Source organism: Coffea arabica, chromosome 6c, assembly GCF_036785885.1.
Source record: "Coffea arabica cultivar ET-39 chromosome 6c, Coffea Arabica ET-39 HiFi, whole genome shotgun sequence".
Taxonomy (NCBI): domain Eukaryota; kingdom Viridiplantae; phylum Streptophyta; class Magnoliopsida; order Gentianales; family Rubiaceae; genus Coffea; species Coffea arabica.
In genome coordinates, this window is record NC_092320.1 from 7,266,316 (window position 1) to 7,292,044 (window position 25,729).

General features: G+C 36.2%; 2 protein-coding genes and 1 pseudogene across 3 annotated transcripts; 1 reads left to right on the forward strand and 2 right to left on the reverse strand.

Annotated features, from left to right (window-relative positions):
- Positions 1-13,348: 13,348 nt before the first annotated feature.
- LOC113692863 (heparanase-like protein 3) lies at positions 13,349-17,244 on the forward strand. The gene is made up of 9 exons (XM_027211460.2): positions 13,349-14,451; positions 14,975-15,011; positions 15,112-15,292; positions 15,384-15,532; positions 15,672-15,902; positions 15,978-16,167; positions 16,264-16,389; positions 16,519-16,618; positions 16,697-17,244. Exons 1-9 carry the CDS (start codon positions 14,203-14,205, stop codon positions 17,063-17,065), a joined length of 1,632 nt encoding a protein of 543 aa, XP_027067261.1. The 5' UTR covers positions 13,349-14,202; the 3' UTR covers positions 17,066-17,244.
- Positions 17,245-17,438: 194 nt separating this feature from the next.
- On the reverse strand, positions 17,439-25,441 carry LOC113692864 (probable anion transporter 6, chloroplastic). 2 transcript variants are annotated; one of them, XM_072052525.1, is made up of 15 exons: positions 24,887-25,439; positions 24,460-24,605; positions 24,028-24,127; positions 23,706-23,758; positions 23,425-23,499; positions 22,819-22,899; positions 22,378-22,439; positions 20,992-21,059; positions 20,411-20,526; positions 19,627-19,663; positions 19,410-19,505; positions 18,822-18,963; positions 18,588-18,640; positions 17,908-17,994; positions 17,439-17,807 (listed from the first exon to the last, which is right to left on the reverse strand). In XM_072052525.1, the coding sequence occupies exons 1-15, from the start codon at positions 25,298-25,300 to the stop codon at positions 17,706-17,708; spliced, it is 1,632 nt and encodes a 543-aa protein (XP_071908626.1). In that variant the 5' UTR covers positions 25,301-25,439; the 3' UTR covers positions 17,439-17,705. The 2 variants fall into 2 exon arrangements, 1 of the variants encoding a protein (XP_071908626.1); XR_011815782.1 differs by having other exon boundaries at positions 17,716-17,807; positions 17,908-18,014; positions 24,887-25,441.
- LOC140008075 (large ribosomal subunit protein eL43y-like) lies at positions 21,363-21,940 on the reverse strand (annotated as a pseudogene).
- Positions 25,442-25,729: the final 288 nt, after the last annotated feature.

Below are 25,729 nucleotides of genomic sequence, written 5' to 3' on the forward strand. Positions count from 1 at the left end.
AAATTAAAGAAAACAAGAAAAACTTGTTAAATTAAAAATTGTATAGCAAAGATCTGAACCAGAATAGCAAAAAACGTATGGGCTTGTTTTATTTGATCTAAAAATGAAAAACAAACTAGAAATTTGACCTAAGTAATCTGCTGAAACTTACCGCCGTTTCAGTTATTACTATTCTAGTTCCACAAAACGTTCAAATTTGGCAGTAGAATGTAAAGGACTCAAAGTAGAGTGCAGTGTGTGTGTCTATATATATATATATATATATATATATATATATATATATATATATATATATATATATATATATATATATATATATATATATATATATATATATATATGAGAAAATCGTCCAAAACGTCCCTCACATTTTGTAAAATAACTTTTTTCGTCCCTCACTTTTAAAAGTGTAATTTTATGTTCCTTACATATTCACATCGGTCAAATTTAGTCCCTAACTAGGTTTCCGATCATTTTTTGGCCGGAATCCATCATGTGCAAGGCACGTGATCATTTTTTAAGGGTGAATTTGTCAAATTATATTTTACATAATTTGATCTATAGTCCTTCACATTTTATAAAATAAATTTTTTCGTCCCTCACATTTTATAAAATAATTTTTTTCATCCATCACATTTCAAAAAATGAATTTTTCATTTCTCACTAATTATGTGTGTGAATACATTTTTTTTAAACACATGTATATGTCTATTTGATTTTGCTTAATAATAATAACATAAACACATGTATGTAATTGGGCCCAACTTGTGGGCTATCTTCTCTTTTTGTATGATTATGACTAATATTTACCAATAGAACCTTAATTTGCATATTCTTATTGTATTTTGACCGAAAATAGCTTTATTGGCCAACTTGACAATGAATGCAAGATTTTTTACTAGCTAATACCAGATAAAATCAAATGATCACGTATAATATATGGTATTCATATTGTTAAGTGAAATCAAATAGACACATACATATATTTATGCTATTCGTATTATTAAGCAAAATCAAATAGACATATATATGTGTTTAAATAAAAATGTATTCACACACATATTTTTTTTTTAGGGTTTCCCTTACACACATAATTAGTAAGGGATGGAAATATTCATTTTTTGAAATGTGAGGGATGGAGAAATTCATTTTGTGTAATGTGAGGGATGAAAAAATCATTTTATGAAATGTGAGGGACGAAAAAATTTGTTTTATAAAATGTGGAGGACTATAGATTAGATTATGTAAAATATAATTTGACAAATTTATCCTTAAAAAATGATCACGTGATGGATTCCGGCAAAAAAATGATCGGAAACCTAGTTAGGGACTAAATTTGACCGATGTGAATATGTAAAGGACATAAAATTACACTTTTAAAAGTCAAGGACGAAAAAAGTCATTTTACAAAATGTGAGGGACGTTTTGGACGATTTTCCCTATATATATCCTTCATATTAATTGTTACTATCAAGATAGTTTCTATGGGTTTCGGTTTAACGTCTAAGGAGTTATATTCTGCTAAAACCAAATTAATTTGAATAAATTTACTAGATACTCTTCTACTATAGTTCATTAACGAGTTACAACATTGTAAGTTAATGGCTTAAAACGTATTAAGTTATACAGCCTAGTTAAGAATATGCACAATGCATAGAGTAGTTTCAACACTCGATTGCCTATTTCTCAACATCTTAAATGTCAAAATTATAAAAATTATTATTTTTCACTAAGAGATAAATTCTTTCTTCCTTAAAAAAATTTGATGAGTTAAAATGTTTTTGAAATGTTGAATAACTAGCTAAATGATGAGATGCATATTTGTGTACAGATTTGTTTCTATGGCATATGCTAAAAATCACATTGCACCCGATGCTAAGGAGCTGGAACTATTTGGAATAGTGGGTGTCATTTTGGCCATACACTCGCACTTATTACATAAATGAACAAGTTTTAGAATGTATTAAAACTGCAGATCCATTAACTAGGATCCTAGTTACAACGAAGACAAGCATTAGAATGCATTAAACCTCTTCTACATCTTTAAGCAAAACTCTTTTACAATACATAACCGAAAAAGCATTAGAATGCATTAAAATTGTAGATCCATTAACTAGGATCCTAGTTACGACTAAGACAAGCATTAGAATGCATTAAACCTCTTCTACATCTTTAAGCAAAACTTTTTTACGACTTTGTGAGACAAGCATTATGATGTATTAAATATCTTTGAAGGAATTGAAACCTAAAGACTTGAAAAAGACGGTACAATCTAAAGACTTAAAAGAGAGCCATGAAAAAGATCGCTCCTGGTAGTAGCATATAAATACACCCTTAGTCCCATAAAGTTGGCAACAACCTCATCAGCTCACCACTACAAAGTAGCAGTATCCCTTGAAGAGAAAGTCACAAAAATGGCTATTTCAACCATGAAACTAGTTGTTGTTTGGCTATCCATCTTGGCTGCACCGTGTTTTGGAGACGATGCTATGATAAGCATCGGGGTGCCATGGAATATCCCATGCTTGCAAGCTGTGGTAAATACCCAAGGCTGTATTGATGAAATTGTGAATTCTTTCTTCAGTCTACAGTCACATATACTTGGTCCTGCTTGTTGCAGGTCTGCCCTTAGCATTGATGACAATTGTTGGCCTAAAATCTTCCCTTTTAACCCTTTTTTCCCACCACTGCTCAAGAGCTTCTGCAACACACAATTACTCCCACCACAGCCATTGCATCCTTGAGTTCTCACGGCCTTCCAAATTTACAGGCTATTATTGGAAATAAGATCATGCAATGCTTGATTACTATTGTGGTTTCTCTTGTTACAAGTTACTCGGAGACAGGTCATAGTTGAGAGATCATCCAAGAGGACTAAAGATTATGGATTTTAATATTTTCAGGCATGAGTTATTTTTTTTTCAGTTTTAACTTTTGGTGGTATCACATACTACTTACTAGTTAATCTTAGGTGATGCCATCACATTTTGTCATGTTATTATATTTAAATATGAATTGGAGACCGTTTTACGGTTGATTTCGTGTGTTCGAATACTATTTACTGCATTTTTCTCACTATTAAATATTCTCAACTTGAAATAAATTACTTCTCGAACAGGACAACGTTCACTATTCTGCAAATCCGCATTCTATTATTTTCTCTCAATTCAATATTGTCCCCTAAAATCAAATATTTGAAATTGCAAGCCCAATCCAAGTAATACAATACCAGTGATTAATATAATATAAAACACATTCATTTTCTTTAATTTTTTTAAGAGTCAAGAGACATAATTTCTTTCTGGTCTATATTTTTTATAGTAGAGAATTCTATGTAGGGTGGAAATTATGACCTCAAGATTTATGAGAGGCCGTTCCACTATCAAAATAATTTTTGCATTTCCTTAAAGTATAAAGTCTACAATGACATTCAATTAATGATCTAGTGCTTGTAATAAGATCCACTATGTATGAACAAAAGATATCATCTTTGTATGCATTTTGTCACGAAAAAGGAAAGAAATGTTCGTTTTCCTCATATGTACTACATAACTACATCTTCATCCGAGATCGACCTTTCTTATTCTGTCACCAAATCCACCCGAAATTTTCAAGTATGTGGATTATAACATTCTGCGGTAGTAGCAAGACTCGATGATGGATGATGCTCAGATTCCATTCACTTGTGTGTTGAATCAAGAATCCACCGACTCCTTGTCCTTGACCCCAGACCAATAAATGGACCCCAACTCACACCTCCCCCGGGACCCCGACCCAACAAAACTCAAAACTGTGCTTATCTTTTGTCCCACACTTCAGCAATCCTTCTTCACTTTTCTCACAATGGCCCCACTCCCCAACTGATTTGCCCAATTAGAGATGCCTCAAATTTCTTACTCAGAACCAAGCTGTAAATCTTGAATTTTTCTTGTACCTTCGATTTAAATAGCCTCAATCCCAATAAAGATTGGGGCCTTTAATACTCCCTCCATACCGTTTTGTTAGTCTTGATTTTTTTTTTCACACAGATTAAGAAAGTGTAATTAATTTGGTTGGAAACATAAATTTAGATTAATAATTTCCTAAAATACCCTTATGCTAATCACGAAGAGTGCCAATTAATATCAGTTACAGCTAATGGGTTAGTATTGTAAAAACTCAATGTATTTAATGTAGTGGGTTAGTATTTAATAACAATGTATTAATAACAAGATATTTAATAAGGGTATTTTAGACAATTTGAAATATTACTACATTTCTTAATGGAAAAGTGGACTATAATTTGGGACAGACGAAAAAAGAAAACAAGACTACCAAAGTGGGACGGAGGGAGTATAAATTATATGTAAATTTGCTATCTTGGGCATTTATAACTCATTTAATATCACCTCAGCTTAATACCTCCTATCTTTGCTAATTGTTATCCTCTCTTTTGCAATTATAAACTTCACAACGAGCTCTGCATTGGAGTAAAAATTGTAGCATTCCAGCTTAGCATTTCCTTCTGGGGGATGGATCTTGAAGATTAGCTTCAAGATTTAAAGATGAGTTATTTAGTAGTGTACAACGTGGGATTGCGTATATGATTGTCTTTGTTTAGTTATAGCTCCATTTTCGTGTACTCTGAGACTGTAAAAGACACTGGAACAGCCCAAGGCTTTGTATTTGTAGATGGGATTAGTGCCATTGGAGAAATAGATGACGATTTCATTTGTGCCATCCTCGATTGGTGGCCACCTGAGAAATGTGACTATGGAACTTGTAGCTGGAACTATGCTTCCCTTCTCATTCTGGTACTTTCCATTTTCCTGCGTTTGCAGCAATTTCGAGTATCATGTTTATGTGTGTGTGTTTTTTTTTTAATGTTACCTGCAAGTTTACTACGTTGGTATGCTGAAGTTGTTGATGGATTTAGTCCACGTGAACCAATGCCGCCTTTTATAACAAAGGGATGATGGCTTGTTTAAGCTGTATATTTGAGCTTCAAATTCAAACTACCTTTCATTTTTTCAGTAATTCATTTTTGGGGTTTATCTCAAAGTTAACCAAAAATGAAATGAGGTATGGATAAGATTTTAGTACTAAAATATTAAAAGTTGAAACTTATTGCCCTAAGAAAAAGTGCTTTTAAGATCTCTCTCTTTTGGGCTCCTCCCCGAAAGTTTTAGCTGTGGGTTGGATATCTTTCGTTCGTTGTTGCCGTCTGAACTTGCCACGCTTCACCCATTTTTTTTTTTCATATTCATTTTCTTTGCCAACTGCAAATGAAGGGATCACTGTTGTCAAAGCCCGCAAACGTGATTCATTTTTTGCACTAAGAAATCTGCAAAATAAATGCTGTATACCGCATTTATTTATATTTCAGTTGCAGGGAGAAATGACGTTACTTCTACAACAAATTTTGCTGCTAAAAACTTGTCATAGTCAGTTTGGATTGCTATTTTTAGAGTTTTTGTAAAATAAATACATTGTAGCGATTTGACATATATGAGATAAAATAATAATTAAAAAAATATTCTCGCGAAAAGACTTGAAAACTTTTGGAGGAAAAATGGACAATCCAAATTTGTTGAATTTACAAGCCAAGACCATTGTATAGATCTCATAAATCAAGTGCAACTAGCCATGCTTCTTAAACTGCAAATCCTCATGGTGCATGTTATCAGCGTCTCTGCCTGTGTTTTGGCAACAAAAATGGCGAAGGCGCCCGGAGACCAGCTGCCAATCGTTACCATTAGACTGATTAGAGGGCCGGGGCTGCTGCCACCGCCCAGATGTTCTTTCTTAGATGTTGCCCATTGCTGGTCGAGAGTGACGAGAATAGATGGTTGTATTACTCAAATATACGACTCACTCCACCAAGGAAAATTCCGTAATCTGATCAGTCCTGCACGCTGTAGGGGTGTCCTGAGAATCAAACCCTGTTGCTGGTCTAGAATGTTTCCTTTCCAACCACAATTTCCACCTTTGCTCACCAAACAATGTCGTAATCATGCTACCCCTTAACGTATGTGTAAGATAAGGCTGTAATAAGTGATTATTGAATTGAAAGATGAAACCGTTTCCTTTGCTGTCGATAATTTTTTTCAACTTCTCCAAATTGTCTGTGTATTCTTTGTTTCTTAGTTAACTCTAGAATTCGAATTTATTACTCTCGGATGAACAAAATGGGTTTGACGTTCAATTCTGATAATCATCCATCTTCAAAAGGGAAAACGAGAAGTTATTAGAGCATCGCATAATAGGACCCCGACATGCACTGAACGGACTCGCGCGTGTTCTTTTCTTGTATCTCGCACATCTAATCCCTATTAAGTTAGTATTTCTTTCTTTATGGTAAGTATAAGGTGAAAACTGAAAATGCATTTGCAAACCTTGAATCATTGTACTACTATATGATTTGTATAAGATCAAATTTTGTAAGTTAACGCTGTTGGTATTTCTTGATATACCTCAATAGCCAAAAGGTATGTGCATGTGCTCGAATCACAAAGGAAACAAATATTCCATATCAATTGGGGATTGGTTTCCTTAACTTCCCATACTGCAACAAATCTGATCTAATGCGTGTATCCTTGGTTTCCTTAACTTACCACCATAAATCTTCCAACACACAGATTGAGTGACCTTACATAGACTTCCCGAAGGGAGAAAAATATGCACTTGTACACTTGCTAATCCATCCTGAATGCGAGTATAAATCTCACACTTTCATTTTCATTCTGCAACAATTGGCAAGCACCAGTAGCCGTGTATTATCAACAGAAATTATTACATAGCTGTACTAGTTTTCTCTTAGTGGTTCTGAACAACACCTGCAGCCACAATCATAAGATGGCATCATTTTCAGCAATGCAGATGTTCTTGATCGTGGGTAGTTTAGCCACGTACTTTCAAATGGGACTAGCCCAAGACCAAAAGCAACAACTAGTAATTCAGGGTGTGAAGCCAACTGACTTTAACAAGATACTGGAATGTTTGGCAGCCCTGCCGACCATTGGAGAATGCGGTGCTGATGTTTTGAACATTCTTGAGGGACGCCAGAACGCCAACCAATGTGCACTGAGCAAGAATTGTTGCGGAGCTATCTTTAACATCGCAGCTAAATGCGATCTGGCCAAGCTCCGTATTGACCCCGAGGTCACAAGATCTATCCTGGAAGCATGTGCCAGAGGTTCGGCTCCTCCACCCTTTGGAGCAGTTGACGACAAAAGCACTGGGGATAAGGATCTTTCTTGGCCAAATCTATATTAGTTTGAAGCCTTAGATGTTCAATTTCATCTCTATCTCTTTCAGTTATTTGTTTCATTGAGTTGGAATGCTCCTTCATAAACCACAGAAATGGAAAGTTCACTAGTTTCCCTAAGTTTGCATCTCAGTGTGCTAATACGTTGTCCTAAATGGAGGATATGTTAGGACTAGTTAAACGATCGAGGAGTCCTCGTTGTACCTCTTTCTCAAGAGTTTCTGACAAACAAAATTGAAATTTATATATATCACTAGAATCCGTATCTGAGGGACTAAAGGCAAGGTGAAAAAATATATATATATATATATATATATCACTAGAACCAGCAGAAATCATAGGTAGGGTAACGTCTAGGGAGAAGGGTAATTATAAAAATTAAGGGGGTAATTATTACAGCCTATGCCACAGTGGCGGGATCAAGACCTTTGATCAGGAGTTACAACAATGTTACATTTTTTGTGCAGCTAATGGTCTATTACAAGTACACCAATTTATTCAATATTTAAAAAATTAAAAAATATCTAAATCCTGTCTTTATTTGTAATAATTAGGTGATCTAATGGTATAAAATTACATAATATTTAAAAGTATGCATAAACATTACATAAAAATGCATAATAATTAAAATTATGCACAAGACTACTAGATGTATATTCTAGTATATACAGTAGGTGAATTATGTGTACACTTTAAACTACCAAATGAATGTTTGGTTCGCTTGTAATCTATATGATTTACCACCTAAGAAAAGTTTAATGTTAAGTAAATGAAATTTATTAGAAAGAAAATGAAAATTGCATCATTTAATGTATTCTATTTCAACGTTTCATTGTAGAAACGATGGGCAAGCTTGAAGATTTTTGGGAGGAGGAGGAGGTAATTGTGGAGGTAGGGGAATATACTAGTATCAAATTTGAGGGGAAGGGCAAGAGTGGGGCAATATTAGAACATCTACATTTTTATGGGCTATTATATAGTTTCAAAAAAATTTAGGGGTTGCAATTGCTCCCATGGGTCCGTTGTGGCTCCATCTCTGTGTGTGTGTTTATGCAAATTAAAGAAAACAAGAAAAACTTGTTAAATTATAAATTGTATAGCAAAGTTCTGAACCAGATTAGCAAAAAACGTATGGCCTTATGTTATTTGATCTAAAAAGTAAAAACATTATAGAAAATTGACCTAAGAATCTGAAACATACCACCGTTTCAGTTATTACTATCATAGTTCCAATAAACGTTCAAATTTGACAGTAGAATGTAAAGGACTCAAAGTAGAGTGCTCTGTGTGTGTATATATACATGTCCTTCATATTAATTGTTACTATCAACATAGTTTATATGGGTTTCAGTTTACCGTCTAGGGAGTTATATTCTGCTCAAATCAAATTAATTAGAATAAGTTTACCAGATACTCTTTCTATAGTTCATTAACGAGTTACAACATTGTACGTTAGCCATTAGCATTAAAATGTATTAAGTCGCCAATACTTATATTATATAGCCGAGTTAAGAATGTGCACAATGCATAGAGTAGTTTCAACATTCGATTGCCTCTTTCTCAACATCTTAAATGTCAAAACTCAGTCAGGAATCCTTGAATGTTTATAAAAATTATTATTTTTCCACCAAGAGATAAATTCCTTCATCCTTAAAAAAATTTTGATGAGTTAACATATTTTTCAAATGCTGAATAACTAGCCAAATGATAGGATCCATTTTTGTGTACAGATTTGTTTTGATGGCATATGCTAAAAATCACATTGCACACAATGCTAAGGAGCTGGAACTATTTGGAATAGGGGGTGTCATTTTGGCCATAGACGCGCACTTATTACATCAATGAATAAGCATTAAAATGTATTAAAACTGTAGATCCATTACGTCTTTAAGCAAAACTCTTTTACAATACATAAATGAACAAGCATTAGAATGTATTAAAATTGCAAATCCGTTAACTAGGATCCTAGTTACAACTAAGACAAGCATTAAAATGCGTTAAACATCTTCTACATCTTTAAGCAAAACACTTTTATGACTTTGTAAGACAAGCATTATGATGTATTAAATCTTTCTCAAGGAATTGAAACTTAAAGACTTAAAAAAGATGGTACAATCTCAAAGACTTAAAAGAGAGCCATGTAAAAGCATCTCTCCTAGTAGTAGCATATAAATACACCCTTAGTCCCACAAAGTTGGCAACAACCTCATCAGCCCACCACTACAAAGTAGCAGTATCCCTTGAAGAGAAAACCACAAAAATGGCTGTCTCAACCATGAAACTAGTTGTTGTTTGGCTATCCATCTTGGCTGCACCATGTTTTGGAGATGATGCTATGATAAGCATTGGGGTGCCATGGAATATCCCATGCTTGCAAGCTGTGGTAAATACCCAAGGCTGTATTGATGAAATTGTGAATACTTTCTTCAGTCTACAGCCACGTATACTTGGTCCTGCTTGTTGCAGGTCTGCCCTTAGCATTGATGACAATTGCTGGCCTAAAATCTTCCCGTTTAACCCTTTTTTCCCACCACTGCTCAAGAGCTTCTGCAACACACAATTACTCCCACCACAGCCATTGCATCCATGAGTTCTCACGGCCTTCCAAATTTACAGGCTATTATTGGGAATAAGATCACGCAATGCTTGATTACTATTATGGTTTCCATTGTTACAAGTTACTCGGAGATAGGCCATAGTTGAGAGACCATCAAAGAGAACTAAAGTTTATGAATTTTAATGTTTTCAAGCATGAGTTATTTTTTTTCCATGGTTTTTTTTTTTCAATTTTAACTTTGGTGGTATCACATACCACTTACTAGTTAATCTTAGGTGATGCCATCACATTTTGTTGTGTTAGTATATTTAAAGATGAATTGGAGACTGTTTTACGTTTGATTTCGTGGGTTCGAATACTATTAATTGCATTTTTCTCACTATTAAATATTCTCAACTTAGAATGAATTACTTCTGGTATAGGATGTTCACTGGGCTGCATATCTGCATTCTATTATTTTCTCTCAATTCAATATTGTCCCCTAGAATCAAATATATGAAATTGCAAGCCCAATCCAAGTAATACAATACCAATAATTAATATAATATAAAGCGCCTTCATTTTCTTTAATTTTTTGAAGAGTCAAGGGACATAATTTCTTTCTGCTTTATGTTTTTTGTAGTAGAAAATTCTTTTTGTATCGACTAACAAACCTGATTCTATGTAGGGTGGAAATTATGACCTCAAGATTTATGGGAGGCCATTCCACTATCAGAATAATTTTTGCATTTTCTTGAGGTATCAGTCTACAATGACATTCAATTAATGACCTAGCTAGTGTTTGTTATAAGATCCACTACGTATGAACCAAAAACAAATATATCATCTTTGTATGCTTTTTGTCAAATTCTTTAATTTACTGCATTCTTTTACCAAAAGAAGGTGAGGTGGAATGGACAGATGAAAGAAACCTACATTCCCTATTGAAGAAAAGAAAAGGGGAAAAAAAAACTTGTTACCAATAATGCTTTGGTAGTATCCAAAAGTAATATGCGGTTCCAAATGCTGAGCCTTCTTTCTGGATAAACCTAAACGCGGCAAAGGACATTTACGTACGACAAGCACAAGTGATCACAAAGAAACTATGTAGAACCTAATCATATGCCTATGGAAGTTGATGTGAACAATATGTAATAATTTGAATACATATTACTGTTCTCATCGGCTGAATTTGTCTTGCCTAGTGTTTTCTAATGGGACTGGACGGAGACGGCACTGAATGAGACTTCTTGCACTCGACTAGTTCCCGCCAGTCCTGTGTTTAACAGTGTCGGACAGGTTTAAAGATTGATCTGGAAATTGATCGGAATAGAGAGCCTAATGTAGAGCGAATCCGATGAGAAACGGGGTTAAGGTCATTAAGGATCGGTCAAGGTAGCTAGTGACCAAAACAAAAAGAAAAGAAAATCATACTACAATAAACAATCGATTCGGATCAGTTAAAATAAAAACCGGTGACCAAACAAATTCTCCTGGATCCAACTGCAACATTAAGAGCGTGCTGGTTTGGTAGAAAGCGTGTTGGGAAGCTTAACCAATCATGGGATGGAGACCATAACCATCCATCCAACAAGGATAACTACTAGATGGGGTGCGTTGACATGATAAATTCTTGGACACGTAATTCTGTACAGGGTCGTGCCTGCATCTTAATCTTCATGATCAGTTTCAATACCAAAGAAATTCAGCCGGAAAATGTCGGTGTGTTGTAGTATTGCAGTTGTGCCGACTGCTAGCTCACACATGCAGACAAACAAGAAAAGGAAATTTTGGTCAAGTTGAAGATGCTGTCTTTTCAGGCAATGAATTTGAAGCCCAACCTCCATTAAGCAACTGAGGAAGAATATACTTGGTATTTGTCCGAGCCATTACCACATCAACAGTGTCAAATAGCACTCTCAGTAAATTACTTGACCACAATAAAACAGGAAGAAAAAAAAAAGAAGCAACAGTAGCTAGGTAAAGCATAAAAACAGCATTACTAGAAACTCAAGGGATAGATGCAGCCACTGAAAAGTAGTATACAGACAATTAATTTAAATGGGCAAAGGCAAAAAGGTGGCATCCGGGACAGGAGCGTTTGACTGGGGAAATGGATTCACGAGCCAATTAATCTTTGCTATTGTCTTCATCCGCCGTCCTCAACAGTGGTAAACACTGAACACAACCAGCTGGTAAGGTTATGAGCTAGTACAAATATGGGTTGCCAATTGATTCTCTCCATTTAACTTCCTCTATTTTATTAATTCTGCATTTATCTATACCTAGCTAAATGATTAAGGTGAAAGAAACTGAAACTATTAAACTATACCATCAGCTTATTTATTTGTTTTGACCCCTTTTTTTTTTCTGCATGGCACTTGTATAAATGGCAAACATTAAAATCCTAACGTAGCAAAAAGTAAATAGATTAATGGTAAAGCAGAAAACTCTTGAGCGTGGATACTTTGTTTGAAAGATTAAAGAGCTTTAATCAATATAAAGTTTGATTAAATATGGTGCAAAACCCATTCATACATCTATCCACTTCGCCTGCATCATCCTCTTTGCTGTGTATAAACGGATAGAAAGTAATTAAGCTCGTTTCGCTACTTCCCCAGCCCTAACCCGAAAAGGAAAAAAAAAAAAAAACTCGTTTTGATTGAGGATGCAATTTCATGTGTACGACATATGTTGCCCGTCGTTATACACCTACTGTGTAGCTGTTAACAACACGAAAAAAGGAAGCATGTAGTTTCAGAAAGTTGGTAAAGGGGAGTTGGAAGAAACGCAAGTTTCCACCAAATAAAGAAAGGATAGGATTTTCCTCCGCTAATTCTAATGGATTAGGTTCTGGTAGTTTCTTTCTCGGTTGCCTAAAATTATGACAGCTTCAAGGAATTCCGGAAATTTTGAACTTTGCAAGTCCGGACTCCAGAGCAGCTAAATATATAAATTTGCCTCCTAAGTCTTTCCAATTTAGGTGGTGAAAATTTTGCAGCAGAATTGCGTTTGTACTTTGTACGCAGGGTCGTTGTAGTAATTATATGAACATATTCACGGGCTGTGTCGGGTACCATAAAGGGTTGCATTAATTGAGTGAGTGTACAATCACTTGCGAGTAATTTTTTTTTTTGTCCCGTTAGTTTTGGAGCTCGGATAAATGTTCTGTTGCTAATGCAGTCTATGATTTTGACCCATAATCATTTTGCTACGTAAATATTTCACCATGAGTTGACAGCTGTATAAAAATTTCCAGGTCCTCCTAATCTGCTCTGTATTTCTCAATACAAGGAGGTGGAGGCCACTGTCATACTTTGGATTCTGCTGTTGTTTGTGTCTCGTTGCTTCAAGATTATTCTTCTATAAATAGGATTATTAATGATGAAAAGCGATAGGAATACTAATAAGTAGTCAACATAAAAAAATTAGGTAATTGAACTTCATTTTCCCTTTTAATTTGAACTAGTTTTTTTTTTTTTTTTTTTGGTAATTTGCAACTAACACATAATGGTGGAAACAATTAATACTCGCCCTTTTTTTGTTCTCGTTTTTGTTTAATCACTCTCATGCTTGCTGTTCATCTCCTTACAAGGTCTTAAGCTAATAACCAAATAAACTCCAAGTCACTTTTGAATGATTTTTCTTGGAACTATTGGCAAAAGGAACTATAAACTTCAAGATTCAGTCGGAGCAGCGCGGTGCTTTCACGTACTATGTAGGTAATTCTGCAAGAAAAAGTAAAGAAATGTTCGTTTTCCTCATATGTACTACATGACTACATCTTTATCCGAGATCGACCTTTCTTATTCTGTCACCAAATCCACCCGAAATTTTCAAGCATGCGGATGATAGCATTTTGCGGTAGTAGCAAGACTCGATTATTGATGATGCTCTGGTTCCATTCAGTTGTGTGTTGATACTTGAATCAATAATCTACCGAATCCTTGTCCTTGACCCCAGACCACTGAATGGACCCCAACTCACACCTCCCCAACTCAAAACTGTGCTTATCTTTTGTCCAACACTCCAGCAATCCTTCTTCACCTTTCTCAAGCAAAGCACATCCACAATGGCCCCACTCCCCAGCTGATTTGCCCAATTAGAGCTGCATCAAATTTCTTACTCAGAACCCAAGCTGCAAATCTTGAATTTTTCTTGCACCTTCTATTTAAATAGCCTCAGTCCCAAAAAAGATTGGAGCCTTTAGTATAAATTATCTCTAAATTTGCTTTCTTGGCATTTATAACTCATTTAACATCACCTCAGCTTAATACCTCCTATCTTTGTTAATTGTTGTCCTCTCTTTTGCCATTATAAACTTCCCAACAAGCCCTGCAATGGAGTAAAAATTGTAGCATTCCAACTATTCATTTTCTTCTGGGGGATAGATCTTGAAGATTAGCTTCAAGACATAAAGATGGGTTATTTAGTAGTGTACTACGTGGGATTGTGTATATGGTTGTCTTTGTTTAGTTATAACTCTATTTTCGTGTACTCTGAGATTGCAAAAGACATTGGAACAGCCCAAGGCTTTGTATTTGTAGATGGGATTAGTGCCATTGGAGAAATAGATGACGATTTCATTTGTGCCACCTTGGATTGGTGGCCACCTGAGAAATGTGACTATGGAACCTGTAGCTGGGACCATGCTTCCCTTCTCAATCTGGTACTTTCCATTTTCCTGCATTTGCAGCTATTTCGAGTTTCATGTTTATGTCTCTGTGTGTGCTTTTTCTAATGTTACCTGCAAGCTTACTACGTTGGTATGCTGAAGTTGTTGATGGATTTAGTCCACGCGAACCAGTGCCGTCTTTTATAACAAGGGGATGATGGCTTGTTTGAGCTGTATATTTCGGCTTCAACTTCATTTCCGGTTAAAAAGATGCGATTTTTATGCTTTAGACGGTGTGTCAGAAAAGTTTTTTGATGGCTACGAATTCCACTCTGATGCTTTCAGCAATGAAGTAGTAAAAGGGGAAGGAGACAATACTTGTCGCTTATCATTTATACTCTGTTTTGTTTGCCTTCTTTGATTAAAGTCCAAAAGATCTTGATTGTGTTGTGAGAGAGATGTTAACGAATTTCAAATTGTCCAAAATGATTCTGGGCTATTATATGCCGTGGCAAATTTGAATTAAAAGATTAGTGTTTAATGGACTGGTTCGATCTGTTTCTTGTTTTATTTGCAGGATCTTGACAACATAATTTTCTTAAATGCAGTAAAAGGTATTAAATTTTTCTGGCTTTCTTGATTATTAAAAACGGCATTTTAACGTAATAGTCCTGTTATGGGAGCTCAAGTAGCTATCTTCCCCTCATTTTGCAGCTTTTTCACCATTAAAGATTAGACTTGGGGGCACCTTGCAAGATAATGTCATATATCAAACTCAGAGTAATCAACGCTGCCATTCATTTGTTAAGAATTCCTCAGAGTTGTTTGGCTTCACTCAAGGGTGCCTTCCTTCGTCCAGATGGGATGAATTAAACTCCTTTTTCAAGAAATCTGGGTACGTAAGAAGCACCACCTTGGTTAGACTGGTAATTATTTTTCATTATTGTCATCGATCTGAAATTAGTGAATCACTTTCTTCATTCCAGGGCTGAAATTATATTTGGTTTGAATGCTCTGAATGGGAGGAGAATAAGGTCTGATGGTTCAGCTGTTGGAGCTTGGGATTCCTCAAATGCTGAAGCTTTTATTCGTTACACTGTTGAAAAGGGCTACAACATATATGGTTGGGAACTTGGTAATATCATTTACCTTTCTATGGTTAGCCTGCTGCAGAAATGCTTCTTCTCTGTTTTCAGATAGTTTTTTATTTAAAATGATTTAGATAGCTTGAGATTAGTTTCAGATGGTGATTTTTCATCATCTATTTTGGCCAGGGAATGAACTGTGCGGCGGTGGAGTTGGGACAAGGGTTGCACCTGATCAGTATGCTTCTGATACAATCGTATTACGCAACAAAGTGCAAGAAATCTACAAGGATGTAGCAAACAAGCCAATTGTTTTAGCGCCGGGTGGATTCTTTGATGTCAACTGGTTTACAGATTTTTTGCGCAGGACCAACAACGCTGTAAATGCAGCCACCCACCACATATATAATCTAGGACCAGGTAATATAGCCGAAAAACTGGTTTTTGAGGAAGGATAGTTTGGTCCTGTTTTGACTCGAAATCTTACATCAACAGGAGTGGATGAGCACCTTATTGAAAAGATTCTAAGTCCGTCGTACCTCGATGGTGAGGCTGATACATTTAGTAAACTCAAGGGCGTTCTCAAGAATTCTGGGACTTCCGCCTCTGCTTGGGTTGGTGAGGCCGGAGGGGCATACAACAGCGGCCGAGACGGTGTGTCGAACGCATTTGTGTACAGCTTCTGGTATTCAAGCAGTCGTTCCAACTTCTAATAAATGCGTATATAAAGTGGTTATGTTAAATTGTTTTTCTCTGACGATTCTGCGGAAATGGCTTCTAGGTATCTGGATCAGCTTGGCATGGCATCTGCTTATGATACAAAGGCTTACTGCAGGCAGTCATTGATTGGGGGAAACTACGGCTTGCTCGATACCACAACTTTTGTACCTAATCCAGATTACTACAGGTAATGATACCGCTTACATAACCAATTAGAGTTAGCCAACAGCAGTTATCATTCTGTCGGTTTGGTTTAATTATTCTTGTATTGGCATCACTATGACTCTGTGGCTAAATTCTATTCTGCCTTCCTCAGTGCTCTGCTTTGGCACCAGTTGATGGGAAGAAACGTTTTAGCAACGAACTTCAGAGGCACAAAGAAGATTCGTGCCTATGCTCATTGTGCAAAGCAATCCGTAAGCTCGCTCCAGCATTCGATCTTTCCACGATAATTCATTAACTGGTTAACTAACAACAGGGTATGTTTCTTACAGAAAGGCATCACTTTGCTGCTGATCAACCTAGATGGCAGCAATTCTGTCCAGGTCAAAGTGGCATACAATGGCACAATACTCCACGGACACAAACACGGGCGTCATCACTCCAGACCCAAGTATATTCAATTACCTCAACCCAGAAAAATAGGATCTGCCACAAGAGAAGAGTACCACCTGACGGCTAAGGGTGGTGACTTGCATAGCCGGACTATGCTGCTAAATGGGAATGAGCTAACTGTGGGTAACTCTGGGGAAATTCCTCAACTGAAGCCTCAAATCTTCCCTGCTTCAGAGCCAATAAATGTTGCTCCTTACTCCATTGTATTTGCTCACATAGAATACCTTAATCTCCAAGCTTGCAACTAGATTCTAGGTGAGAGAAGCAGATGTTTGTTTGTAAAAGGCTTGCAGATAGATTGTAGGTGAGAGAACAGATGGAACTAAAAGGGGTTCCATTTGAAAAATAATCATATAGGACAAGAAATACAAGCTGTTTTGCTTTATTTGATTATTCTTGATAAGAAAAGAAACATACTTTTTGTTAATATGGGTTCCAACACTCCAGGTTCCCCACCTTTTCCCTATCCTCAGAACATAAGCACATTCGATGGAGAACACATCGCGGAAGGAGGTGATAATTAAAGTGCCTAACATTATGCAAGAGTCGATCAGATGGTCACTGTTCCAGTGACATCAGAAGCGGCCTCCACAGTTGGGGAAAATCAGAAACACCGAAACATGAGAGAGAGAGAGCAGAATAAGTTTCAATAGAATAAGGAACTTGTACATGCAAAACACAACTAATTATAGCGAAGGACATGTACAAGATTTACCGGTACTATATGTTTACAAAATATATCAACCTTGAAAGGAAAATCTGAAAAGCCTATAATTATGTTTGTACAGCAGAAAATGTTATTATCAGCATAAATCGTCCTCCCAAAATTGTTAATGTGATGTCAGTAATCAAGAGTTACCGATCACCTCTAGCACTGAGTGATAAGAGTCAATCTCTCTTTGAGAAAGTTTGTGGTTTGCTGCTCGCAAATGTTAACCACACAACTGTACCCGTGAGGTAGAAGAATATCGATGGAGCAAACAATGACATCTACAATCCATGAGAACAAGGAAATTCAGATAAAATGGTGTTACCCAGATACCGACTAAGCAATGGTCACAATTAATGGGCAACTATTAAGGCAACTTACACTCCATGAGTGAGTGGAATCAAGTAGATAACCCGTCAAAGCAACACCAACAATTCCAGGTACTGCCCCAACTGTGTTTGTGATACCCTGGGTTTGGAAAATCATATCTGAAATCATTCATGGTGGAACTTGTAAAAGGCTAGTGGAGGTAAGTTGTGCTGAGTCAAAAGCATGATATCCCGATTTTTCCGCATGGACCAAGAGGATGGGAAGTCCTCAATTCAAATCTTATTTCGAACACTCAAGTAACTATCAACACATCTTGTGAGAGGTGGAAATGGTGGCAGAACCAAAAGTGTTCAGTAAAAAAACCAAGGAAAAGAAATTTTTCAAAAATCAAATAAAGAAGTTGTGTAAACAAATCATATAACTCCAGAATAATTACTGATAAGAGTCAACTAAACAGAGGACAAAGTGCAATCATGATGCTAGCTTCGCTCTATGGTTACACCTTTGTTAAGTCAATAATGAGGCAGGAGACAGAAGAAATAGGGTACTCCTGTTGTAAACTGACATGCAAAAAAATAACTTTAAAAGTTCAAGATTTGCAGCTCAATTTTATTCATACATTTTCTAAACGAAAATTGTATTTTCCTTGATTGCATTGAAGCTAACAATTCCAAACCTCACCAGTATTTGGTTACTCAAAAATTACGTTTAAGTATGTTTACATCACTTACCAAAAGTATGCTTGCATACTCGGGTGAAATATCTTGATGGGTACAGTATAAACCTAGAAGCCAAAAACGAATATAAGAAATCCGGGGGAAGGGTTGTAAGTAAGAGTTCTTGGGTTCAAGTCCTCTCACTTACAAAATATATATATATAAGAAATCAGCACTTTTCCAATTATTTTAAAAGACTGTATCTTTTCTAAGTACCTAATCTTAAGTAAAATGAAATCAATCAAATACCTGATAATGCAAAACTTGAAAGCGCCAAACCTCCAGTGAGAATTGTTACAACCTCCCATGGAGGCAATCCCAAATCCAAAGAGGAAAGAATCATACAAGAAGCGGGAGAGAGGAAAGAAATTGTTTGGCAAGTTTTGCGCACCTGTTAGCATAACACAAGCATATATGAACAAGAAAGAAGAACCAGCAAGTCAATTAACTGCTCCTGGTAGACTTCTGTCAGAGATAATGATAGAATCACTTAAACTAGTCCTGTTACTTGTATGCCATGAGACAGGCAAGATAATTTTTCACCACTCTTTCAGGAATTTACGTACTAGTATTCATCTTCCTCTCCAATCAACTAGAAGACCCACTGCCGGCATATCGTTGCTTCTTAGCTTCACTTAGTAAGGACCACTACAGACACAGATACCATGCAAGGATTTCATGCAATTTCATGTTCAGCCATGCAAAAACCAGGATTCTAAAAGATGTAAAAATCTTGTCCCAGGAACCAAATACTATAGTACTTTCTTTTTACACATAGTAAAGCCCATAATTCATAAAAATTCATAACTAAAAGCACATATAAATTGTTGCACTTACCCTGGTGGTGTCAACCCCTTTGGTAATTAAGTAGTCAGCCAGTTGAGCAGCTATGCTGGTGACAAAAATTGAAGCTAATGGAGGAAGGACTGAAACCTGAAACAAATACCTATGCATGACTTGGTCCTCAATACATGTTATCTTTGCATATCTATCCTACAACTAGAACGCATCATTGTAGTAAGCATTCAGTGATACTAAGATCATATAAGCTCACCCATGCAGCTTCTGTCAGATTAAGACTGAGCTCCTCACTGCAGGTTACACAAGCTGACAATTCAGTTTCTTCAAATATAAATCATAGAATGATGACGAACTAATAACGAATGTAGCACACTCTTGAGTTTCATGAGTCGAATGAAAGAAGAACGAAGAACATAGCCATCAAGGAAAATAAAAAGGTTTTTACAAGTTATGTACCAAGTGCTTGTGCATGGCAAGTTGGAAACAACTTTGTTAGATATCTATTTTGTGTCACTCTCAAAATTTAAGTCTCTGAGTTCAAACATAAAAGAGCGTTAAAAAAGGAGACAAATGGAGCTTTAACTATACTGGGTTTACTCCATCTGAAGAAAGAAAGATAAGATTACACAAGACTCTTTAGTTGTTCATAATCCTATGCTTAAATTGGCAACTTTCTGTGTTTTAACAACTTTCTCTGGCTGCATGTTGCTGTACCTTGCAAGCCTATGTTTTAACAACTGATGTCATTCATTGATAGCCAAAAAAAGTGTATCAGCTCCAGAAACACTCTTTTTCAATGTAAAGAGTTACTTTTTCCCATCCAGCAACTGAAAGTCTTGGTCTTATATCACTTGAATTTTTTGGTCATTTACTATTTGTATACATAACAGCCTATGCTTGAGGGATCACATTTACTAGCATTTGTTATGTATTTTAGAAAGTAGACTAAGACTTTCACTCATAAAGCAATGAAAAAAGTCTTCAAAGGAAAAAAAATGCTGAGATCATTTTTCAGAAATATTCCAGTTCAAAGATACCTGAAATAAGTTGGAAGCCAGGATAAACAAGTATAGTGACCCCAACTTCCACAAAAGTGAGCATATATCATGGCCCACACAGCTTTACTCTTGAAAAAGGCCTTCCAAGGGACATCCTGTAATATATGTATATATAAAAAAATTGCTAATTAAGTTAGCAAGAACCAAAAAAAAAAAACTAAAATCAACCCACCAGACCATTGCTTGCAACACCGATTAACATTATGGGGCACTGCATACGTTTCTCATAAGTTTCTTAATAAGAAAAGTTTACTTGAAAGATTACTGGTGAGAAGATTAGTGTGCAACTTGGTCCTAAGCCGCACTGTAAGCAAGCAATCTAATTCCAGAATGAAATGAGCAACTCTTATGGAAGAGAAACTCCAGAACTTTAATGTTAAGCCAAACCAGTTCAAGACTTGAATCTATGGTGTTCAACCATAACTGTAACATTTCAAGTCTAAATAATGCTAACCTTATCATATCTAAATTGTAGTCCAACTTGTATGAATGCAATATAGACATTTTCTACGGTAAAATGATCCTACAGTTGATGTGGCAAAAGACAAAAGGCTATATACCTTCAGTGATCCTTCCAATTCTTCCAAGGACCCAATCCATGAATTCTTTTCGGAAAAGAATAGATGCCCTGGGTATTGGAAACTGTTATCGATATGACACAATGGTTATACATATTCACATATGTGGATTTAAACAAAGTGATGCTAAGTGTTAAATTCAACATGGAATCATAGTCAAGCATGGCCAATACAAGCATTAAATCACCATGGTGTGTGCCGTTGCTTTTACATATAGACATTATCACCAAATATTAGATAACTTTAAGCAGGGAACCTCTCATAATATGGAAACTAAGCAATGCTACATCATGCTTTTTGAGCAAGACAGGATTCTTGCAGTTATCTCTTTATGCTGGTTATTTACTTGAATATTACCTTTTTCTGTTAGAATCTAAAACAATATTATTAGCTTTTACAGGTTTCTGAATCCATCCAATCTGCTCCCTCAGCCTTTGGATGATACTCCTGACAGTCACAGCACTAGAAGTGTTTAACGTGTATTGGGCTTTACCTTTCCCACAGTCTTTGCATCCCCAAATTTCCAAAAGCCTCCCTTTTTACTCCATACTTGCCACAGAATTTGAAGAGGTATAAGCTATGCTGAGAGACTTCTATGTTCTCAATTTGCCGTTGCAGACTAGCACCACTAAGGGTATCAAATTTCCCAACAACCATTGCATTCTTGGTTCTCTTACTCGTGTTGAAAAGCTGGGATGTTTCATGCAGGAGATGTTGAAGGGTGGAGGCGCAAAACCCCCAGATTCCCATCATAGTCCTAGGGGAATTGTTTGTAGGATAGCGAAGAAGAGGGAGGGAGAAATTTTCTGGAGAATGAAAGTCACCTATTCCTGTACTTTTGGAAGCCCAATGAATTAACAGTATCTTTTAGAATTCCAATAAGAAGAGCAATATCTCAGTAAATAACCTTTTTACACGGTTAACTCTCACTTTTGTTACTACAAGGCGGAAGATAACAAACCAGAAAGTGGAAATGTATTAACAGCTTTCATGCAACTTTAAGGAATACACTTTTGTTTTGGTCCACTGCAGGGTCAAAAGACCCATTACAGATACAATTCTACAATTCTATTTTCGTTAGAGGTTCACAAATTTGAGCCTCTCTCTCTCTCTCTCTCTCTCTCTCTCTCTTTTTGTGGAATTTTTGTTGGGGGGTTGGGGAAAGAGGTTAATGAATTTCAGTGGTCCAGGTTAGTTCATTTTGTTTAGCATTGAATTTCATGAGATGGACACATTAGCTACATTATTGCAATGTCAACTTCAATCTAAAATGAATTTTTACATTCAAACTATGGCAACCCAGGTCATTTACAGAAAGAAAGAAGAACTTTTGTGAAAGCACGATGAAGAAAGGCAAATTTTGCTAACCTGATGTTGATGCACCACCTGCTGAAGGTTCACCATCCTTAACAAACTGAAATGCCAAGAACCTGCAGCAGGGATTAGATACTTTGCTCTAAAAATAACACAAGAAATCTAATGTTTAATGAACCAACAACAGATATAGAAAGTGAAGCAAAAACATGGACAGCAGAATTGTTGTCATGGTATGAGCATTTGAACAACTAGGTACAGAAAAGATCTAAAAAGTTTTCAGTTCCAAAAATGTGCACGCCCAAATAAAAGGAATTTTAAGTAATAAGAGCTCATAATGTAAAGAAATAACTTGTTGAAATATTCTAGTGGGTATTAGAATGGTAATGACCAGCAATCCTAATCATTATGGCAGACCAACACATAAAAAAATAACCTACATTAATCCTTACGCAGAAGAAAAGAAAATAATAATCACCCATGCTTGCCACTTACCAGGCTATGCCAAGGAAGCCAAATATGATAAACACAGACTCCCATCCATAACTTTGGATTAATGGAGGAGCCAAAAGAAGCCTGTAGGTTCACATAAGTAAAAATTACTGACAAGAAATTCCAAAAAAAAAAAAAAAAAAAATTTTTGCACACGCCTGACAGCGTCACAGATTTCCTAGTCAGGCTCATCATGAAACAGAAGAACTGTCCAGGTTCAGGAATGTATGAGCAGGCTATTAAGAATTTGAAGGAGGCAGTTCTAATATGAGAAATTGAGAGAGATTGATGAAACAAAGACCACCTTAAACTACAGGTTGAGGCTGCAAACTGTTTTCATAGTTTCAGAGTCTCTTTTCTTCTTTTCGATTAGGGTGTGGAAGGGGAAGCCAAAGAAGAAGGTTTCAAGATAAAGAAAGAAGCATGCAAGTAGTATACTCGCGGCACAGCCTGGATCTAACAAAAGTTCATTGAAAACCCTGTAATTGAACCAATAAACCTCATTCTGGAAAGATACCATATTTTTCAAGGAAAAAAAAGGAATTGAATATTGATATCAGAACACATATCATTAAACACAATGATGATCATATTCTACGTGGAAGTTACCCCATAACACTTCCAAAACTCAAGCCTCCAAAAACAAATGATACTGCCCGTGAGCGTTCTTCCAGTGGTATTGACCTGCAAAAGTTTGAATTGAACTTGAATTATCATGCTCAAGACTAATAATAAGATGCATCAAAGCAACAATATCAGAAAAGGGCAGAAGAACTCATAAAGGACATCATAGTTTCTAAAGTTAATCATCATACAAAAGAAGATACAACTTAATGAACAAACTCCATAAAAAAGGCATGCCTCTAAGCTCTGCTCAGTGTCATACATGCCTGGCAATCAGATCGGTAGCAGCTGATGGTGAAACACCTTCTCCCATACCAACCTATGTAATTATTGACAATGAAAGATCAATGAGTTGATGGTAACTACAAAGAACAGGAGGAAATTAACCTGAGCACTCAATAAAATTAACAAAATCAGCACATAATACCAAAGGCAGACAAATTTTCCATAACTACAAAATAACCAAAATGATGACCGGCCCTGGTTGATTATTCAAATTATATCTCATGTAGCTTCACAAGCACATATTTATGTATAAGTGATAACTTGAAGACTATAGCAAAAATGGAGATATGGAAATGGAATTACCAAAATCCTGGAAGCAACCAGTCCAGGCATGTACCCAGCAAGAAAAGGAACTAGAGCTGTGGCCAATGACCAGGCCAGAACACCAACCTCAAGTACCTTTCTGCAAAGAGAATGCCCACCAATCAGTACAGCATCACAAGACACTAGCAGCTAGACAAAAGTTCACCTCTCTCTTCCAGACATGAAGCTTTGAGACTTTAACAAATTGAAAAAACAATTTTAGTTTTCAAAACTAGCTCCTTAAAAATTAACTTTCTTTTAAGTTTAATACATCTGAGTATACTATCTCTCACCCAACAAACTTATAACCCGATTTCCTGTTATTAGATGCAGTATGTAAATTTGTTGGTAAGCTTGTAGGTGCATTAAGAATACAACAACATACTAAAGCATTATCTTATGATGCTCTACAGTGGGTCTTTGAAAAATAACCTTCCACCAAAAATCTTTGCCAGCCATCCACCAGGCAACTGACTCAAAGCATAGCCCCAAAAGAATGATGATTGAACCAGTCCAGCAGTTGATGAATTCCACCCAAACTGATGAGACATTGGTATTATAGCAACACTCAAGTTCACCTATTGAATGAGAAAAAAGATAAGCTCAACATTGGACATCAAAATGCAATGAATTATGACCAACATTTTCTATAGCCATCACCATATTAGCATCGTTGCTAACAGTATTGACCAAAGGAATCCCACCAATTATCACATGTACAGATCATTCTGATAAACAACCAAAAGAAATTCCTCAGTTGCAAATGCTCTTATTTGAAAAAAAAAAAAAAATGGAGAAGCTTCAGTTAGTTATCCTGTTATCAGCTGAAGAAGAAACAAGAGAAGCTTCAGCAAGTTACCTTATCCATGTTACAAATAACAAAGGCAAGAGAAGTTGTTCCGATGAGCTTATATCTCTGAGGTATATTCTTCAATGGCGGCCAATTCCATTCAAAACCCGCACTTTTATCCCCTTTTCCTTCTCCAAATTCATCCTCCAAAGTCTTCACAAGTCCCTCCTTCTGGTCCAATTCCTCAATTGCTCGAAACCTGTTTACTTTTTTCTGGGCTTCTATTAAATTTTCTATTTCTTTGTCCCTGACTCTGCAAGTAACTTTGAATTTGAGGTTGTGCTGCGTGTGCTTAAAAGGTAGAACATTCAAGGGATAATACTGCTTAAGATAGGAGTTAAAAGTTGAAGCTTGGTGGTGTGTTTTGTAGTGGCTTTCAGCCCATAAACTTTTGTCCGCCTTCAAAGTTACAAGTCGAGCCATGATTAAGGAGTTTCTAAGCTTTTGTGACTGTGAAGAAGAAAGAAAATTGAAGGCTAAAATTGCAGTCTGGGAACCGTGCAAAGTGTCCAAGAGTCAAGAAAAAAATGAGCACTAAAGAAACGATCCACGAATGAGCCTGAGGTTGCCACGGAACTGTTGATTTGTGGCGCCGGTCGAAGTGCTGAATTCTTGGAAATTTAATTAATTGATTCCCCGCAATTCCTAACTTTAAGTGTATTTAAGACGGAAGAAATATAGACGTTAAAAAGATTGCTACAAAAAGGAAAAAAAAAATAGTTTTCGGGCAGCGAGAAAATCATTAATAAGACAAACTATTCTGCGACGTTTGTGACTTGGAACTGTAGAATTGCAATGCCGTGAAGTGAGCATCCCAGAAACTACTAAGTAGCTCACCAATTTGTTTGACTT